At 39.2% G+C, this 18,921-nt stretch overlaps 1 protein-coding gene across 2 annotated transcripts in view; it reads left to right on the top strand.

Moving 5' to 3' along the window:
- Positions 1-18,921, top strand: part of SKIC3 (SKI3 subunit of superkiller complex) — a 403,595-nt gene that overhangs the window by 24,867 nt on the left and 359,807 nt on the right. For both annotated transcript variants that reach the window (XM_053701496.1, XM_053701495.1), the window contains exon 4: positions 8,451-8,542. In XM_053701496.1, coding sequence (XP_053557471.1) covers positions 8,451-8,542 — 92 coding nt within the window. The remainder of the gene's footprint in view (positions 1-8,450; positions 8,543-18,921) is intronic.

Raw genomic sequence — 18,921 nt, 5'->3', positions numbered from 1 at the left:
CGTGTGATGGAGATCATTTCACAAGAATGTGAGAAACCTGGGATACCTTTCTCCCCTTCTCCTGTCTTTAAAAATGTTTCCTGTTGCTGACTCCATTAAAGATTCATGGCTCACGGTGCCTAAAGTAGAAGGGGCTATTTCTACACTGGCTAAGAGAGCTACGATCCCTATAGAGGATAGCTGCTCCTTTAAGGATCCCATAGACAAGAAGCTGGAGGCTTATTTGAAAAAGATGTATGTTCATCAGGGTCTTCAGTGGCAACCTGCTGTTTGTATTGCCACAGTAGCAAGTGCTGCATCTTATTGGTGCAATACTTTGTCTGAATCAATTTTAGAAGAGGCTTCGTTGGAGGAGATCCAAGATAGGATTAAGGCTTTTAAACTAGCTAATTCCTTTATTTCTGATGCTAACATACAAGTTATTAGACTGGGAGTCAAGATGTCTGGCTTCACTGTCTTTGCCCACAGGGCTTTGTGGCTAAAATCTTGGTCAGCTGATGTTTCCTCCAAGGACAAGCTTCTGACCCTTCCTTACAAGGGTAAAACCTTGTTTGGACCTGGTCTAACAGAAATAATTTCTGACATTACAGGTGGGAAAGGGTTTTTTCTACCGCAAGAAAAAAAAAACAGGACTAAAGGACGTCAGAGTAATTTTCGTTCCTTTTGTAACTTCAAAGGTCAAACGTCTTCCTCTTCTAAGCAGGAGCAGTCCAAGTCTTCTTGGAAATCCAATCAGTCTTGGAACAAGGGGAAGCAATTAAAGAAAACCTCAGCTGAGTCTAAGTCCGCATGAAGGGTCCACCCCGATCCGGGATCAGATCAAGTGGGGGGCAGACTGTTTTGTCAAGCCTGGATACGGGATGTCCCAGATCCTGTGGACATAGTTTCTCAGGGTTACAAAATATAATTCAAATCTTGCCCTCCAAGGGGCAGATTCCACCTCTCATGACTATCTGCAGATCAGGTAAAAAAAAGAGGCATTCTTGAGCTGCGTTTAGGACCTTTCCTCCCTTGGAGTGATTGTTCTAGTAAGGGAACAGGGTCTAGGATTCTATTCAAATCTGTTCGTGGTTCCCAAAAATGAGGGAACTTTTCGACCCATTTTAGACCTTAAGTGTCTCATCAAGTTTCTCAGGGTACTGTCTTTCAAAATGGAAACCATTTGTTCCATTCTTCCTTTGGTATAAGAGGGTTAGTTCATGGCGACCATAGACCTGAAGGACGCGTATCTTCGTGTTTCCATCCACAGGGATCATCATAAATTCCTGAGATTCGCATTTCTAGACAATCACTTTCAGTTTGTGGCTCTTCCATTTGGGCTTGCCACAGCTCCCAGAATTTTCTCAAAGATTCTGGGGTTCTCTCTTGGCAGTGATCAGGTCTCGGGGAATTGCAGTGGCACCATACCTGGACGACATATTGGTTCAGGCGCCATCTTTTCAACAAGTAAACTCTCATACAGAGATCTTGTTTTTTCTATGTTCCCATGGTTAGAAAATGAATATGGAAAAGATTTCTTTTGTTCCAGCTACAAGGGTGGTTTTCTTAGAGACTATAATAGATTCCCTATCTATGAAAATTTTTCTGACGGAGGTCAGGAAATCCAAAATTCTCTCCTTGCCTCTCTCATCAGTCTACTGTTTAGCCATCAGTGGCTTAATGTATGGAGGTAATTTGTCTGATGGTCGCTTCCATGGACATCATTCCCTTTGCTTGATTCCATTTGAGAGCTCTGCAATTATGTATGCTCAGACAATGGAACGGAGACCATTCGAATCTGACAGGGCACATGTTTCCTGAGACCTTCCTGGGTGATTGTGACCACAGACGCTAGGCTGAGGAGCAGTTTGGGACTCGTTACAGGCGCAGGACTATGGACTCGGCAGGAGTTTGCTCTCCCCATAAACATCTTGGAGTTGAGAACGATTTACAATGCTCTGATGTCTTGGCCTCAATTATCCTTAGCCTGGTTTATCAGGTTTCAGTCAAACAAAAGAAGGAGGTGGCACGGATTATTTAGTGGGCGGGAGCTCACAATTGTTGTCTTTCTGCCATCCACATTCCAGGAGTGGATAACTGGGAGGCGGATTTCCTGAGCAGACAGATATTTCATCTGGGGAGTGGGCTCTCCATCCGGAGGTGTTTTCCAGGTTAATCCTCAAGTGGGGGGAACCGTAGTTTGATCTGATGTCGTCTCGGCGGAACGCCAAGCTTCCAAGGTACGGTTCAGGGTCAAGAGACCTGCAGGCCGCTTTGATAGATGCTCTAGCGGTTCCTTGGGTTTTCGGTCTAGCATATCTGTTTCCTCCGTTTGCGCTCTTTCCACGAGTCATTGCTCGTATCAAACAGGAGAGAGCGTCGGTAATTCTAATAGCTCCTGCATGGCCTCACAGGATCTGGTATACAGACCTAGTGAAGATGTCATCTCTGCCACCTTGGAGGTTGCCTCTGAAGAAGGACCTTCTAACTCAGGGTCCTTTCCTCCATCCAAATCTCGTTTCTCTGAAGCTGACTGCATGGAGATTGAACGCTTAGTTCTAGCTAAGCGTAGTTTTTCTGAGTCGGTCATTGAGACCATGCTACAGGCTTGCACGCCTGTTACTCGCAAATATTACCATAAGGTATGGCGTAAATACCTTTTATTGGTGTGACTCAAAGGGCTACTCTTGGAGTAGGGTCAGGATTCCTAGAATTTTGTCTTTCCTCCAGGAAGGTCTGGAGAAAGGGTTGCCAGTCAGTTCTTCTGATGGGTCAGATTTCTGCTCTATCTATTCTTTTGCATAAGCGCCTGGCCGATGTGCCAGATGTTCAATCTTTTTGCCAGGCCCTGGTTTGAATCAGGCCTGTTTGTAAATCTGTTGCTCCTCCTTGGAGCCTTAACCTTGTTCTTAAAGTTTTGCAGCTGGCTCCGTTTGAGTCAATGCATTCCATAGATATTAAGTTGTTATCTTGGAAGGTTTTGTTTCTTATTGCTATTTATTCTGCTCACAGAGTTTCTGAACTCTCGGCTTTGCAGTTTGATTCGCCTTACCTTATCTTTCACGAGGATAAGGCGGTTTTCCATACTAAATTGGGGTTTCTCCCTAAAGTGGTTTCGGATAGAAATATTAATCAGGAAATTGTTGTTCCTTCTCTCTGTCCTTCTCCTACTCAAGGAACGTCTGTTGAACAACTTGGATGTTGTGCATGCTCTGAAATTCTACCTACAGACAACTAAGGATTTTCGCCAGTCTTCTGCCCTTTTTGTTTGTCAGGAAAGCGTAAGGGACAGAAGGCCACTGCTACTTCTCTTTCACTCTGGTTGAGAAGTATAATTCGTTTTTGCTTATGAGACTGCTGGTCAGCAGCCTCCTGAGAGAATTACGTTTCATTCCACTAGGGCCGTCTCCTCTTCTTGGGCTTTCAATAATGAAGCCTCTGTGGAACAGATTTGAAAGGTTGCAACTTGGTCCTCTCTGCATACTTTTTCCAAATTTTATACTTTTGCCTCTTTTGGGAGAAAGGTTCTTCAAGTGGCAGTCGGGTAATATATATTCTCTGCGCCAATGGGTAAAGGCTCTTTTAACTAATGGAAGCTTCCTCTATGCTTCCTACAGAGGTATTTAGGGAAAGAGTTTGAGAAAAAAGAGCGCTACAAAAGCTAATACCCTATGGAGGTAGAGAAAGAATTATATGTAACAGATGTTTTTCTTAAAAGGGGAAATAATTTTTATTAATTATATAGACTCTTTGTAGAAATTATGTCTTTCTGACTGTGTTTTACAAACTCAATTGTGTATACTTATTGTGTACAGTAAGAATTGATATTACACAGATATATAGCTAAAAATAAAATAAAAAATATAATAAAAAATGAATAACTTAAAGTAGTAAGTTGGCCAACCTTTTTACGCTATTATACATACACAATTAGTAACACTATTTCAATTAAAATTAATTTTAAACATCAAATATTTAAGCTAAAAAACAAGAACAGTAGATCGTTAGCAATAATAAAATGATTAACTTATCCTGAGTGAAACGTTCATAAAAAGTTCATATTAAAAATTCATGTTAGGAATTCATATATAGAGAAAAAATATAGGAAGAAGAGGCTGCAGCCTTTAGGGTGTCGGTTAAGGAATGGCTGCTATGAGCCTATATTAACAGCAAATAGCAGATATTTCTATTTGAACTTATTTGCCCCTCGGTGTGTCGGTCATAGTGGGGAAGCGTTCTGATGTCCTAGATGTAGTAGTTGTGGATTTTACGGGTTTCAAATCCACCATCCACCCAGGTGTTTTCCTTCCGGTAAGTGTATCCGTTTGGTGGGTTTGTATTTTTCTCAATGGAAATCTTTACCTTTTTAGTTTTTGCGGCTTTTATGGCTAAAATCCACCCTATGCCCTGATGATTTTTGTTTACTGTGTCAGTTTCAAATTATCCTTATTCCAGATGGAGGTTTAATAAACAATGGCTATATTTTCTTCTTTTGCGGGTATTGACCAAAGCGTCCGCAATCCATTTTCTCCTTAGTCTGCAAGTTTCCTTGTAGGACTTTATAGCTACCCATGATTGCAGGATAATATGCGATGTTGGTCTTCCGGTCGTGGAAACGCCGATCTTGGAGCTTTTATTTGCAGTGTGCCTGTCCTTATGGCTTCTCTTTTTCCGCTTTCTGTGGAAGTATTTGCCTTTAGATGTTGCTGCTCTGCTCTACGACTCTTCTTTGGGATACCTGTAGCACAGGTGAAGGAGTAATGCAATGTGTTTCGGCTGTAATGGTCAGCCTTTCTCAAACATATCCTTCTGGATTAGTTAGAGGCTTTTTAAACATTTTTTCCTTAATTGATTAATTGGTCCATAATTCCAATTAACATTTGAATTCTTTGTATCAGAAATTAGTCATTTGTTTTGAAGAAGCGTTATCATCTGTCATTATTGCTTTTACTTTGCTTTTTTATATTTTATATGAAAATATACAATCCTTGAAAATATTTATTTATTTTCAATGAATTCCTAACATGAACTTTTAATATGAACTTTTTATGAACGTTTCACTCAGGATAAGTTAATCATTTTATTATTGCTAACGATCTTCTGTTCTTGTTTTTTAGCTTAAATATTCGATGTTTAAAATGAATTTTAATTGAAATAGTGTTACTAATTGTGTATGTATAATAGAGTAAAAAGGTTGGCCAGCTTACTACTTTTAGCTATTCATTTTTTATTATATTTTTTATTTTATTTTTAGCTATATATCTGTGTAATATCAATTCTTACTGTACACAATAAGTATACACAATTAAGTTTGTAAAACACAGTCAGAAAGACATAATTTCTACAAAGAGTCTATATAATTAATGCAAAATTATTTCCCCTTAAGTAAAACATCTGTTACATATAATTCTTTCTCTATCTCCATAGGGCATTAGCTTTTCTAGTGCTCTTTTTTTCTCACACTCTTTTCCTAAATACCTCTTCAAGAGGTGGTACCTTCTGTTTAGGTCTGCATATCTTGTTCTCCCTCCCTTTCATTCCGTGTCCTCTAGCTTGGGTATGGGTTCCTACTAGTCATTGGAATGACGTTGTGGACTCTCCACATCTTTGGAAAGAAAACACAATTTATGCTTACCTCCTTAAATTTCTTTCTTTCCAGATATGGAGAGTCCATGACCCCACCTTTATTTTAGACAGTTATTTTTTTACGAAACTTCAGGCACCTCTACACCTTGGTGTTATTCCTTTTTCCATTTCCCTTCGGTCGAATGACTGGGGATTATGGGTAGGGGAGTGACACTTAACAGCTTTGCTGTGGCGCTCTTTGCCTCCTCCTGCTGGCCAGGAGTGATATTCCCACTAGTAATTGAAATAACGTTGTGGACTCTCCATATCCGGAAAGAAATTTATCAGGTAAGCATACATTTTTTTAATTTTTTTTTATTCTTCTTTTCACTTTTTAAAAATTCTAACACCTTTTGAAGTAGCATCTGAGATATGACTGTTGATTTCAAAACAAGATCATGTGAAATCCCACTTCTCAAAAGCTTAGAACTTTTGAATGAATGATATAGAAAATATGTCTGAAAATGGTCAGGTTTTAATTTACTGCAAAGCATGATAACATGAAATGAGATCACACTTTGTTTTTGTGAGGGAGAGACACTGTTATTTCTAGACAAGACTACAGCTTACGTAGTGCATACAATCTTTAGGAAGGTGGATCTTATTGGTTAGGGTATTGCTAGTTTAGTTTGTAAATGTTTCACTAATTTAGATTTAAAGGGACATAAAGTCAAAATTAAACTTGAATGATTCAGGAAGAGCTTGCAATTGCAAACAACTTTCCAGTTTATTTCTGTTATCATATTTGCTTTGTTCTTTTGGTATCATTTGTTGAATAGTGAACCTAGGTAAGCTAATTGGAGTTTAGGAGTGTGCACACATCTTTAGCACTCCATAGCATCAGTATTTGCAACAATGTGTAGTATTACTATAAACATTGATGCAAACCCTGTTGCCAGATGCCTAAAGAGACGTGCACGCCCCTGAGCTCACCTAGGATTACTCTTTAATAAATGGTACCAAGAGAACTAAGCAAAATTGATAACAGAAGTTGATTAATATCTAATTAGTACATTTGATTAAACTTTCATGCTCTACTTAAACCTATTTCTGTTTGATTTTGACTTTGCTGTCCCTTTTAAAGATCTAAAACCTCACAATTGCACTATAACTATATTATGCATGCAAGCACAAAAAGTCAAAATTCAGTTTAATTCTTACAGTGATTTTAAAAAAGAAGCAAACAGAGGCACCACCATGGCCTAGTACCACCAAACCAAATGGTAATAAAAATAAGACAAATGGTTACTCTCTAACGGGATGGTGCCATTGGGTGCATCACGTTTGTGAGTAACCATTTTTCTTATTTCTATTACCATTTGGTTTGGTGGTACTAGGCCATGGTGGCGCCTCTGCCTCTTTTTTTTTTTTTTTTTTCACCAGGATTCGACCATCCTTTGACAGAGAGCTGCCTCTATTTTTTGGATTGTATGGACTTTGTGTTTGTGTTGCCTCTATGTATTTTTTATTGTATATCTCTGATTGTGAAAATATTGATTAGGAAGCTCCCCCTATGGGAGACTTTGCATTAGTGCAACTTTCTCCTTATTCTATGACAATGATTTTTGATGTTCGTGTGATCTGAGCTAGCTTATTTTTAAGATCTATTTTCTTAGAATTTAAAATCTTCTGATAGAATATTACTTTTAAAGGGACAGTTAACACTTTGTAATATAAAAAGCTTAAACCTTCCAGTGTACTTTTATTATCTATTATTGGCCATTTTATTCCTGTAATTTAAATCTAAAAATGGTTGATTTTCCAGTCCTGAAACTGAAAGAGCGCATGGTAGGCTTCACATCCTTGCCCCATAGCTCTCACTAATGTGATGCTTATCCTATTTTTCTGATAATGCAAACAGGGATTTTGTGAGCACAATGCCATTGTCTATTCCTGTCATTTCTTGACCAGATCTATATATCTATATTTATTGTTGCTAGGTAAGAAAAGTATGACAATGTTAGCAGCTCAGGATACAGTTTTAGAAAGCATGGCTCTTACTGTTCTAAGTTTTTTTAAACCTGACCTTGTTAGCTTATAAGGCCCCTAAAAGTAGATTTAAAGGGACACTCAATCAAAATTAAACTTTCATTGTTCAGATAGAGCATGCCATTTTAAACAACTTTCCAGTTTACTTCCATTAACAAATTGTGCACATTCTTTTTATATTTAAACGTTTTGAGTCACCAGCTCCTACTGAGCATGTGCAAGAATAAGTGTGTATGCATTTGTGAATGGCTGATGGCTGTCACATGGTACGTGTATGCAATTGTGAATGGCTGATGGCTGTCACATGGTACAGGGGGAGTGGAAAAAGACATAACTTTTAAAATTGTCAGAAAAAAATCTACTACTCATTTGAGGTTCAGACTAAGTGCTATTGCATTGTCTTGTTATCTTGCATTTGTTGATTATGCAAATCTACTGTGTTGACTGGTCCTTTAATTGCATAAAAAAAGCTTTCTTTAACACAACCATCACATTAGTAGACATTCAGTTTGTGTTGAAAGAAACATGAACTTGTGATACAGGAGAGCGTTTGCACAATCTGTTTTTTGATTTCCATTTATTGTGTAAGAATGCTTACTTGTTTTGTGATCTGGAAAAGAGGCTCCAAACAGTTTCATACAATTTTATAGCTTCATCAATTAATAAGTCTCAGTTAGTGTTTATTTGCCTTATACTAATTTATATGTGTTACTTATGAAATAAACTTTTTATCATTACATAAAATAACATTTACTTTATCTGTGTTTGGGATCAAGTACATTTTGTAATATGGATTCCAAATTTGCATGAGCATTCGGTTGCATACGACTAACATTGCATTTCTTGCTTTTATCCAGGGCTTAGGAAATTTGTATGAAAAGGTCAATCAGAAGGATTTCAAGGAAAATTTGCCGAATGTATATCAAAAACTTTTGGAACTCTACAAGAGGTAAGAATTTACCATGCAACGGTGGTTTAGAACCCTCCGGATCAGTACTGTCCGTCTATTTATTATTACAGTAGTATGAGTATGTAGTACACAGCCGTTATGTAGTTACCTGAGAAACTCAGACTGCATATTATGCATTTATCCCTTGGGGCTAATTAACATAGTTCAGCATCTCACTTAGAGCAACTAAGTTGCACATTTGGCACCATTGCACGTTAAATACGTGATTGCTATCACACAGAACTATTATTCACTCTACACAATCACTCATGCCTTTAAACTACTCCCCTACAGAGGGCACGTGTAGTCAGTTGATGTTGAGTATACACTTTCTGCAAGTGGTATTTCCTTAAGTTCTCTGCCTATGTGCCACATCATTAAAGGGACAGTACACTGTAAAATTGTTTTCATTATTATATTCTCAATGACTTGTTATACCAGCTTCATAGTATACAATGTATGATAAAATGCATTTTTAGGTTTATTTGTGTATTTGAAGAAGCTTGTTTTGTGCTTTTAAACCATAGCCTATTACAGTGGGTTGAGCTTGTAGGTAATATCAGATCTCATTATGTTATCACTATGTGTACACACACTTGCTTCCTTATCTTATATTGTCTGTAAACCCACGCTCAATACTTAGAGAGAACAATGGAAAATTAACATTTTATTACTTAAAGGGCCATGATACCCAAATGTTAAAACACTTGAAAGTGATGCAGCATAGCTGAAAAAAAGCTGACTGGAAAATATCACTTGAACATCTCTATGTAGAAAAGAAAGATATTTTATCTCAAAATGTCCTAAGTATTCACACCCCATTGTAAAGGACTTTAAGCAGCAAATCAGTATGTCTGTCCCGGGACAGGCAAGGGAGCGAGCTTCGTGCACACTTATCTTATTTCCCTATTCAGCTTAAGGAAGTTTACTATGAAATCTCATGAGAGTTAAGTCAAATCTCATGAGATCACAGTAAAAGAGTTCATGACCTCAGCACTGTTGATGCTGATTGGCCGCAGTTCATTTCTTAATTTATTTATTTTTTACTTGCAGCTGGACAGCAGCTGAAGTATAACTTTTTACACAGGACTTACTCTGGTGAGCTGAGGAAATTGTGAGGTAAAATATCTTCCTTTTTTACATAGAGATGCTCAGGGGATATTTTACGGTCAGCCTTTTACAGTTATACTGCATCAGTTTTAAGTGATTTAGCATATGAGTATTATGCCCCTTTAATTTTCTTTCCTAAGATATGGTAAGTCCACGGCTTGAGTAATTACTTGAGAATATAACTCCTGGCCAGCAGGAGGAGGCAAAGAGCACCACAGTTAAACTGCTAAGCATCACTCCCTTACCCACAACCCCCAGTCATTCTCTTTGCCTTTGGTGCATGGAGGAGGTGAAGTTTTGAGTTAATCTACAAGCAAGTTTTAGGATATAGCAGTATTCCACGTCATTCCTTGCAGTTGGGTAGTGGTGGCTTCAAAGCAGTTAGGAACTTGTAAAGAGGTACTTACTGCATTTTCCTAACAATTGCTTCCCTAGTTTAGAAAGCCAGAGTTGGCTACTCTGTTCTTTCTTTTTCAAAGGTCTCTGTGAAGAACTGTGTCTTCTCATACCTTGTAACTGTCTACATGCCGGACAGCGGAGCAGGTAAGTGCTTTTTCTTCCAGTTGGGGAGACCATGCACTTAACAAATTAAAATACACTGCTTTTTTATTGGGACATAGATAATCCAGTTGTATGAGTTTACACTGTGGCATGAAGCAGGCACTGTAGCATGTGTGAGACTAACATTTAAACTCTTTTAAAAAGAAAGGGTAAAATGTTTTTATTAGGCTTTATTTTCTGACACATATTTACTTGATAAAACAATTCAAGTTTAAACTGAAAGTAAGGCTGAATTTTCTATTTCAGCAGCTTATTCATTTCCCCTTTGCTTTAAAATAAAACTATGCAACATTTTAAAATGTCCGGTTTGAATAACCGGTTATTTCTGGTACTCAGTGTCTCTGTGTCGCAACAGTAATTTGAGCTCGGCAGTTGCGGTCACATGACAGGCTTTACTTCATAACGTTTCTGAGGAAAAATTTGTTTTTCTCAATTTCTGGGTGATCCAGTCTTAATTGGTAGCGGTAAGGCACCTCAGTAATTGAAGTGTGGGGTTGCCTTAGGGGTATTTTAGAAGTTTATTTGATATTTATTAAATGTTTTTTTCTTAACTTTTCTCACATAATTTTAGCTGGGGATCGATCCTAATTTTGGATAAAATGTGTATTTTTTCCTTAGATTATTTTAATTGAATATAAAATCTTTGAAACTTATCTGTACATTTTATTTACTGTTTCACAACATGTCTGATATGGAGCAAGAGCCTGCTATCATGAATTCATGCTTATTATGTTTAGATGCACAAATTGCAGCTCGTATGCAATTTTCTTCTTCATGTGTCAAGAAAACCTTGCAAAATAAAGGTAACATTTTTGAGCCTACTGTCTCTCAAGATGATGCTGTTAAAATAATACCTCAGCTTTCTCCTGCTACGTCCCAGGCCTCAATTGCGTCACATGCAGTGCCCTGTGGTTCCTCTATAACTCCTAGTTGCGTTGATTTAAAAGCAAAAATTGCTGCCCAGGTATCAGCGGTATCTGCTCATTAGCTGCCATTCCCAGATTACAGGGAAAACGCAAGAGGAAATCTAGAAATTCAGAAAGTAAGGTGCCTATCTTTAGTTCTGCTTCCCAAGTTGCCATTTCTCATAAGTCTGATGAGGAAGATACATCGGGACTTTGAGGGTGAAATCTCAAATTCGGACATCTTTGTGCATTGTTAAAGGAGGTTTTAGCTACTTTAGATTACTCCGATACCCCTGTCGTTGTCACTCCTAAGAAATCTAGTAAACTTAATAGTTTCTTTGATGAACCTTCCACTTCAGAGGTTTTTCCTGTGCTGGACCGTGCTAGGGAGATTATCTCACAGGAATGGGAGAAACCAGGGGTGTCTTTTTTTTCCCGTCTCCCATTTTTAAGAAAATGTTTCCTGTCAAGGACTCCATCACAGAGACAGAACTTCTTTTCACTTTCTGCGATGAGATTTTTTTAGTGAAAATTTTTCTGCAGGTCATTTTTAAATAAAATAAAATTGTAAATTTGTCAGTTACACTAAAGCACCAGATCAATTGCAATGTGTTGGTTAACGGGAGAATAAAGCAATATTTAAAGTTGTATAATCTAGTGCAGTAGTTGAAAATTGAATTACAAATTAGCTGCAGACAAAAAAGTAATTGTAAAATGTCTCTTGAATTAATTTGTTTCCTTTTTCTCTTAGTCTAACATAGAAATGTAGTAATAAAAAAGGTGCATTGCTCATACGAACATCTTACATTCAGAGGAAAACAGCTTTGCAGACTGTGAAAAGCTAGGGAACGAGCTTGCAAAAATCTCAGAGCCAGACAACAATTAATTCACTGCTCCTTTGCAGCACTACTGCATATTTGACTGTTGTCTTCAAACAGCACTTTGCTCTGGATGCACTGTGTTAAGGAAAACTTATACAATGCAGCCAGAGAACAACTCTGTTTAAAAAGAACAGCCTAATGTGTAGCAGCGCTGAAAGTTAAAGTTCCTGTTCTTTCTGCAGACATGCTGCATTTTCTGCGATGACATCTCAGATCACTCTATGTTCTGCCTTGGGGGACTCCATTAAAGACCCTTGGTATACTGTACCCAAAGTTGAAGGGGCCATTTCCACAATGGCTAAAAGAACCACTATTCCTATTGTGGATAGCTGCTCTTTTAAGGATCCGATGAACAAAAAGCTGGAGGCTTATTTGAAAAAGATTTATGTTCATCAAGGTCTCCAATGGCAACCTGCGGTGTCTATTACCACCGTGACTAGTGCGGCACCTTATTGGTTCGACGCCTTATCTGATTCTCTTCAAGTAGAGACTTCCTTGGATGAAATTCAGGATAGGATTAAAGCTCTTAAGTTGGCCAATTCCTTTATTGCAGATGCCATTTTACAGGTTGTTAGACTAGGAGCTAAAACTTCTAGTTTCGCTGTCCTAGCCTGCAGGGCGTTATGGTTGAAATCCTGGTCTGCGGACGTTGTCTCTAAAGTCAAGCTTCTGGTGATTCCTTACAAGGGCAAAACCTTGTTTGGACCCGGTTTGGCAGAAATTATCTCTGATATTACGGGTGGAAAAGGGTCTTTTCTACCTCAAGATAAGAAGAATAGGCCTACAGGACGTCAGAGTAATTTTCGTTCCTTTCGTAACTTCAGAGGAAAGCCTTCCCCTTCTTCTTCCAAGCAGGAACAAGCCAAGTCTTCTTGGAAACCCAATCAGTCTTGGAACAAGGGGAAATAATCAAAGAAACCTGCAGCTGATTCCAAATCAGCATGAAGGGTTTGCCCCCGATCCAGGATCGGATCAGGTGGGGGGCAGACTTTCTCAGTTCTCTCAAGCCTGGATAGTTTCCTTCTCTCAAGATTATCTGCAGACCAGATAAAGAGAGAGACGTTCTTGAAATGTATACAACATCTTTCCTCCCTGCGAGTGATAGTTCCAGTTCCTGTGCAGGAACAGTGTCACGGGTTCTACTCCAACCTATTTGTGGTTCCCAAAAAAGAGAGAACTTTCCGTCCCATTCTAGACTTGAAGTGTCTAAACAAGTTTCTCAAAGTTTCATCCTGCAACATGGAGACTATACGCTCCATTCTTCCTTTAGTACAAGAGGGTCAGTTCATGACAACCATATCCTGAGATTTGCCTTTCTGGACAAACATTTCCAGTTCGTTGCCCTTTCATTTGGTCTAGCCATGGCTCCCAGAATTTTTTCAAAGGTTCTGGGGACTCTTTTGGCAGTGATCCGTTCTTGCGGAATTGCTGTGGCACCTTACCTGGATGACATATAGGTTTAGGCGCCATCTTTTCAACAAGCAAAATCTCACATATTGTTGTCTTTTCTTCGTTCCCACAGAATGTGAATCTGGAAAAAAGCTCCCTTTCCCCTGCTACAAGAGTAGTGTTCTTAGGGACCATAATAGATTCTCTATTGATGAAGATTTTTATGACAGAAGTCAGGAAAAACAAAATAATTTCCTCTTGCCTCTCTCTTCAGGCTACTGCTCATCCTTCAGTGGCTCAATGTATTGAGGTAATTGGTCTGATGGTGGCTTCTATGGACATAATTCATTTTTCTCTATTCCATTTGAGAGCTCTCCAGTTGTGCATGCTCAGACAATGCAATGGTGACCATGCAGATCTATCTAAGAGAATAGATTTAGATCAGCCGTCAAGGGATTCTCTCCCGTGGTAGATCTCTCAGGAACATCTGTCTCAGAGCACATGCTTTCGGAGACCTTCCTGGGTGATCATGACCACGGACACCAGCCTGCTGGGCTGGGGAGCAGTCTGGAACTCGTTAAAAGCTCAGGGCCTTTGGACTCGGGAGGAGTCTGCTCTTCCCATCAACATCTTGGAGTTGAGGGCGATTTGCAATGCTCTATTGGCTTGACCTCAGTTGTCCTCAGCCCAGTCAGACAACATAACCTCTGTGGCTTACATCAATCACCAGGGAAGAACTCGGAGTTCCTTAGCCATGAAGGAGGTTACTCAGATTCTTCAGTGGGCAGAGACCCACAATTGCTATCTATCTGCCATTCACATTCTAGGAGTAGACAACTGGGAAGCGGATTTTCTGAGCAGATTGACTTTTCATCCCGGGGAGTGGGAACTCCATCTGGAGGTGTTTTCCAGCTTAGTCCTCAAATGGGGGGTACCGGACTTAGATCTGATGGTGTCCCGTTAGAACGCCAAGCTTCCAAGGTACGGTTCAAGGTCAAGAGACCGGCAGGCTGTTCTGATAGATGCTCTGGCGGTTCCTTCGGTTTTCAGGTTGGCATACCTGTTTTCTCCGTTTGCTCTCCTTCCATGCGTCATTGCTTGTATCAAACAGGAGAGGGCGTCAGTGATTCTAATAGCCCATGCGTTGTTTCACAGGATCTGGTTTGTAGACCTAGTGGAGATGTCATCTCTCACACCTTGGAGACTACCTCTGAGGAAGGACCTCCTGATTCAGGGTCCCTTCCTTCATCCAAATCTTGTTTCTCTGAAGCTGACTGCTTGGAGATTGAACACTTAATTCTGTCTAAGCGTGGTTTTTCTGAGTCGGTCATTGAGACCATGATTCAGGCTCGCAAGCCTGTTACTAGAAAGATTTACCGTAAGATATGGCGTAAATATCTTTATTGGTGTGAATCCAAGGGCTACTCTTGGAGTAGAATTAGAATTCCTAGAATTTTATCTTTTCTTCAGGAAGGCCTGAAGAAGGGATTGTCAGTCAGTACCGTGAATGGTCAGATTTCTGCTTTATCAGTTTTACTACATAAACGTTTGGCGGTTGTGCCAGATGTGCAATCTTTTTGTCAGGCCTTGGTCAAAATCACGCCTGTCTTGGAGCCTTAAAGGAACAGTCTATTCCAAAATAAACTTTCATGATTCAGATAGAGAATGTAATTTTAAACAATTTTCCTATTTACTTTTATCACCAATTTTGCTTTGTTCTCTTGGTATTCTTAGTTGAAAGCTAAACCTTGGAGGCTCATTTGCTAATTTCTAAGCCCTTGAAGTCCGGCATTTTGACAGTGTTTCACCACTAGAGGATGTTAGTTCATGTGTGTCATATAGATAACACTTTGCTCAAGCACGTGAAGTTCCAGTGAGCAAGTTTTTAATGGCTAAAATGGATGTCTGTCAAAAGAACTGAAATAAGGGGGCAGTTTGCAGAGGCTTAGATACAGGTTAATCACTGAGGTAAAAAGTGTATTTATATAACTGTGTTAGTTATGCAAAACTAGGGTATGGGTAAAAAAGGGATTATCTATCTTTTTAAATAATAAAAATTCTGGTGTAGACTATCCCTTTAACCTTGTTCTTAAAGTTTTACAGCTGGCTCTGTTTGAGCCGTTGCATTCGATAGACATTAAGGGCCCCATCCGATATGCAGCTTCGCCCGCAAAAGCCGCGGGTTTGGTATCCTATATACAGCGCCGCATATAAATGCGGCACGTATATTTCACCCGTCGGACGTAGTTTTTTCCCCCATAGACTAACATATAAAACCCGCGCAATTTGGTATCCAATATCCAGCGCAAGGCCTTACGTGGCGAAAATTGAGAAAACTTACTCCATTTTCACCTCGCCATAAAAAGCAGCCGTTGCAGGCCTTGCGCTGAGTATGGGAGCATTGTAACTCCCTAAAATGCCTGCAAAAATAGTATGTCAACCGCAATCCCCCACCTCAATACCTAATAAAGTGTTTAACCCCTAAACCGCCGCTCCCGGACCCCGCCGCACCTACATAAAGTGTTTAAACCCTAAATCCCGGACCTCGCTGCCACCTACATTTAATTTAATAACCCCTAATCTGACCCCCCTACACCGCCGCCACCTACATTAAATATATTAACCTCTAATCTGACCCCCTACACCGCCTCCATTTACATTAAATATATTAATCCCTAATCTGACCCCCCTACACCGCCACCACCTACATTAAATGTATTACCCCCTAAACCTAAGTCTAACCCTAACACCCCCCTAACTTAATTTTTTAAATAAATATAAATAATATTAATATTATTAACTAAATTATTCCTACTTAAAACTAAATACTTACCTATAAAATAAACCCTAAGATAGCTACAATATAATTAATAATTACATTGTAGCTATTTTAGTATTTATATTTATTTTACAGGTAACTTTGTATTTATTTTAACTAGGTACAATAGCTATTAAATAGTTAATAACTATTTAATAGCTACCTAGTTAAAATAATTAAAAAATTACCTGTAAAATAAATCCTAACCTAAGTTACAAATACACCTAACACTACACTATCAATAAATTAATTAAATACATTAACTACAATTATCTAAAATAAAATACAATTAAATAAACTAAACTATATTACAAAAAACAAACACTAAATTAAAAAAAAAAAAAATATTACAAGAAGTTTAATCTAATTACACCTAATATAAGCCCCCTAATAAAATAAAAAAGCCCCCCAAAATAATAAAATGCCCTACCATATACTAAATTACAAATAGCCCTTAAAAGGGCCTTTTGCGGGGCATTGCCCCAAAGTAATCAGCTCTTTTACCTGTAAAAAAAAGAACAATCCCCCCCCAACATTACAACCCACCACCCACACACCCCTGCTCTAAAACCCACCCGATCCCCCCTTAAAAAAACCTAACACTACCCCATTGAAGATCACCCTACCTTGAGCCGTCTTCACCCAGCCGGGCACCAGTGGTCATCCGATGGGGCAGAAGACGACATCCGGACTGGCAGAAGTCTTCATCCTATCCGGGCAGAAGAGGACATCCGGACTGGCAGAAGTCTTCATCCTATCCGGGCAGAAGAGGACATCCGGACCGGCAGACATCTTCATCAAAGCGGCATCTTCTATCTTCATCCATCCGACGAGGAACGGTTCCATCTTGAAGACCTCCGTTGCGGAACATCCTTCTAGGCCGACGACTACCCGACGAATGGCTGGTCCAAGATGGCGACACCTCTACACCTTGTTTTTCTCCATTTTCCTTCGGTCGAATGACTGGGGGTTGTGGGTAAGGGAGTAATACTTAGCAGTTTAACTGTGGTGCGCTTTGCACCACAGTAATTACTCAAGCCGTGGACTCGCCATATCCGGAAATAAATAAATTTATCAGGTAAGCATACATTTTGTTCATCCTGCACCCCACTGAGTTTAATTTCTTTCGCTGGCTGTGTTTACTTAGGCTTATCAATAGCATAGACTCCAGTATAGAAACTTTTAGTACAGGTGGGGATACCATAGGTTAAATCAAATGCCAAAATAGGGGTAAAGGAGCTACTTGTAAACAATTTAATTCACTCCACTTGGTAAAATGGAGTATTGGGAACACTTTAAACTGTCCCTTTAAGGCGTACAAAGGGAGGAGTTACTTATGACAAATTAATGTCAACTTTATCAACCTAAATAAAAAGACCTGGGAACGAACAATAGCATAATCGCTTGTTCTATGGCTAGTTACCACCCTAGAAGTAGCCTCTTTTTGCTCAATATGTGCCTTTCAGAGAAGATCTTTCCTGTAGCATATCAGTCTGATCCTGACTTCACAGTACAGTCCAGCACCGAAATACCAGGCAATCCCTCACTGAATGAGAGAAACGGCAAAACCCCAGACATACGTTTCGGCCTAGTACTGCAAAGTCAGGATCAGACTGATATGCTTCAGGAAAGTTCTTATCTGTGAAAGGCACATGTTGAGCAAAAAGAGGCTGCTTTTTGGGTGGTAACTAGCCATAGAACAAGCTATTATGCTATTGTTCATTCCCAGGTTGAGCGCGTCTCTCTTTTTATTTATGCAAATTATGAAACTTAGGGAAGTCTCCCTAAGTGTGATGCGGGAATCCAGACGTGGACCTGTTGCTCAGTGTGCCTAGAGGGATATGGCTGCACCTCACTGACGAGGCTTACAATAGGCTGAAACGTACGTCTGAGGTTTTGCTGTTTCTCTCGTTCAGAGAGGGATTGCCTGGTGTTTCGGGGCTGGACTGTACTGTGAAGTCAGGATCAGACTGATATGCTTCAGGAAAGTTCTTCTCTGTGAAAGGCACATGTTGAGCAAAAAGAGGCTGCTTCTTGGGTGGTAACTAGCCATAGAGCAAGCTATTATGCTATTGTTCGTTCCCAGGTTGAGCGCTTCTCTCTTTTTATTTATGCAAACTTTATCTACCTATTAGAGATCATCTCCAGAATTATCAAAATGTTACAAATTTCATTTAATATTGATTATTAACACTACAATATATTTAAAGGGACAGTCAACACCAGAATTTTTATTGTTTAAAAAGATAATAATACACGTTTTACCTCTGTAATTACCTTGTATCTAAGCCTCGGCAAATAGCCCCCTCATTTCAGTTATTTTGACAGACTTGCATTTTAGCCAATCAGTGCTCACTCCTAGGTAACTTCACTTGCGTGAGCTCAATGTTATCTATGAAACACATGATTGATTGGTGGACACGATATGTCACTTTTTATGGTGATATACTCAATTAGATATTAATTCTCATTTACTCCTATTATCAAATTTTCTTCATTCTCTTGCTATCTTTATTTAAAAAGCAGGAATGTGATGCATAGGAGCCAGCCCATTTTTGGTTGAGATCCTGGGTTATGCTTGCTTATTGGTGGGTAAATGTAAGCCTCCAATAAGCAAGCGCTATCCATGGTGCTAAATCTAAAATGGGCTGGCTGCTAAGATTTACATTCCTGCTTTTAAAATAAAAATAGCAAGAGAACGAAGAACAATTGTTA

This window comes from Bombina bombina, chromosome 2 (genome assembly GCF_027579735.1).
Source record: "Bombina bombina isolate aBomBom1 chromosome 2, aBomBom1.pri, whole genome shotgun sequence".
NCBI classification, from domain to species: domain Eukaryota; kingdom Metazoa; phylum Chordata; class Amphibia; order Anura; family Bombinatoridae; genus Bombina; species Bombina bombina.
Note: the sequence above shows the minus strand (reverse complement) of the source record. Positions and strands in the feature narration are given on the sequence as shown.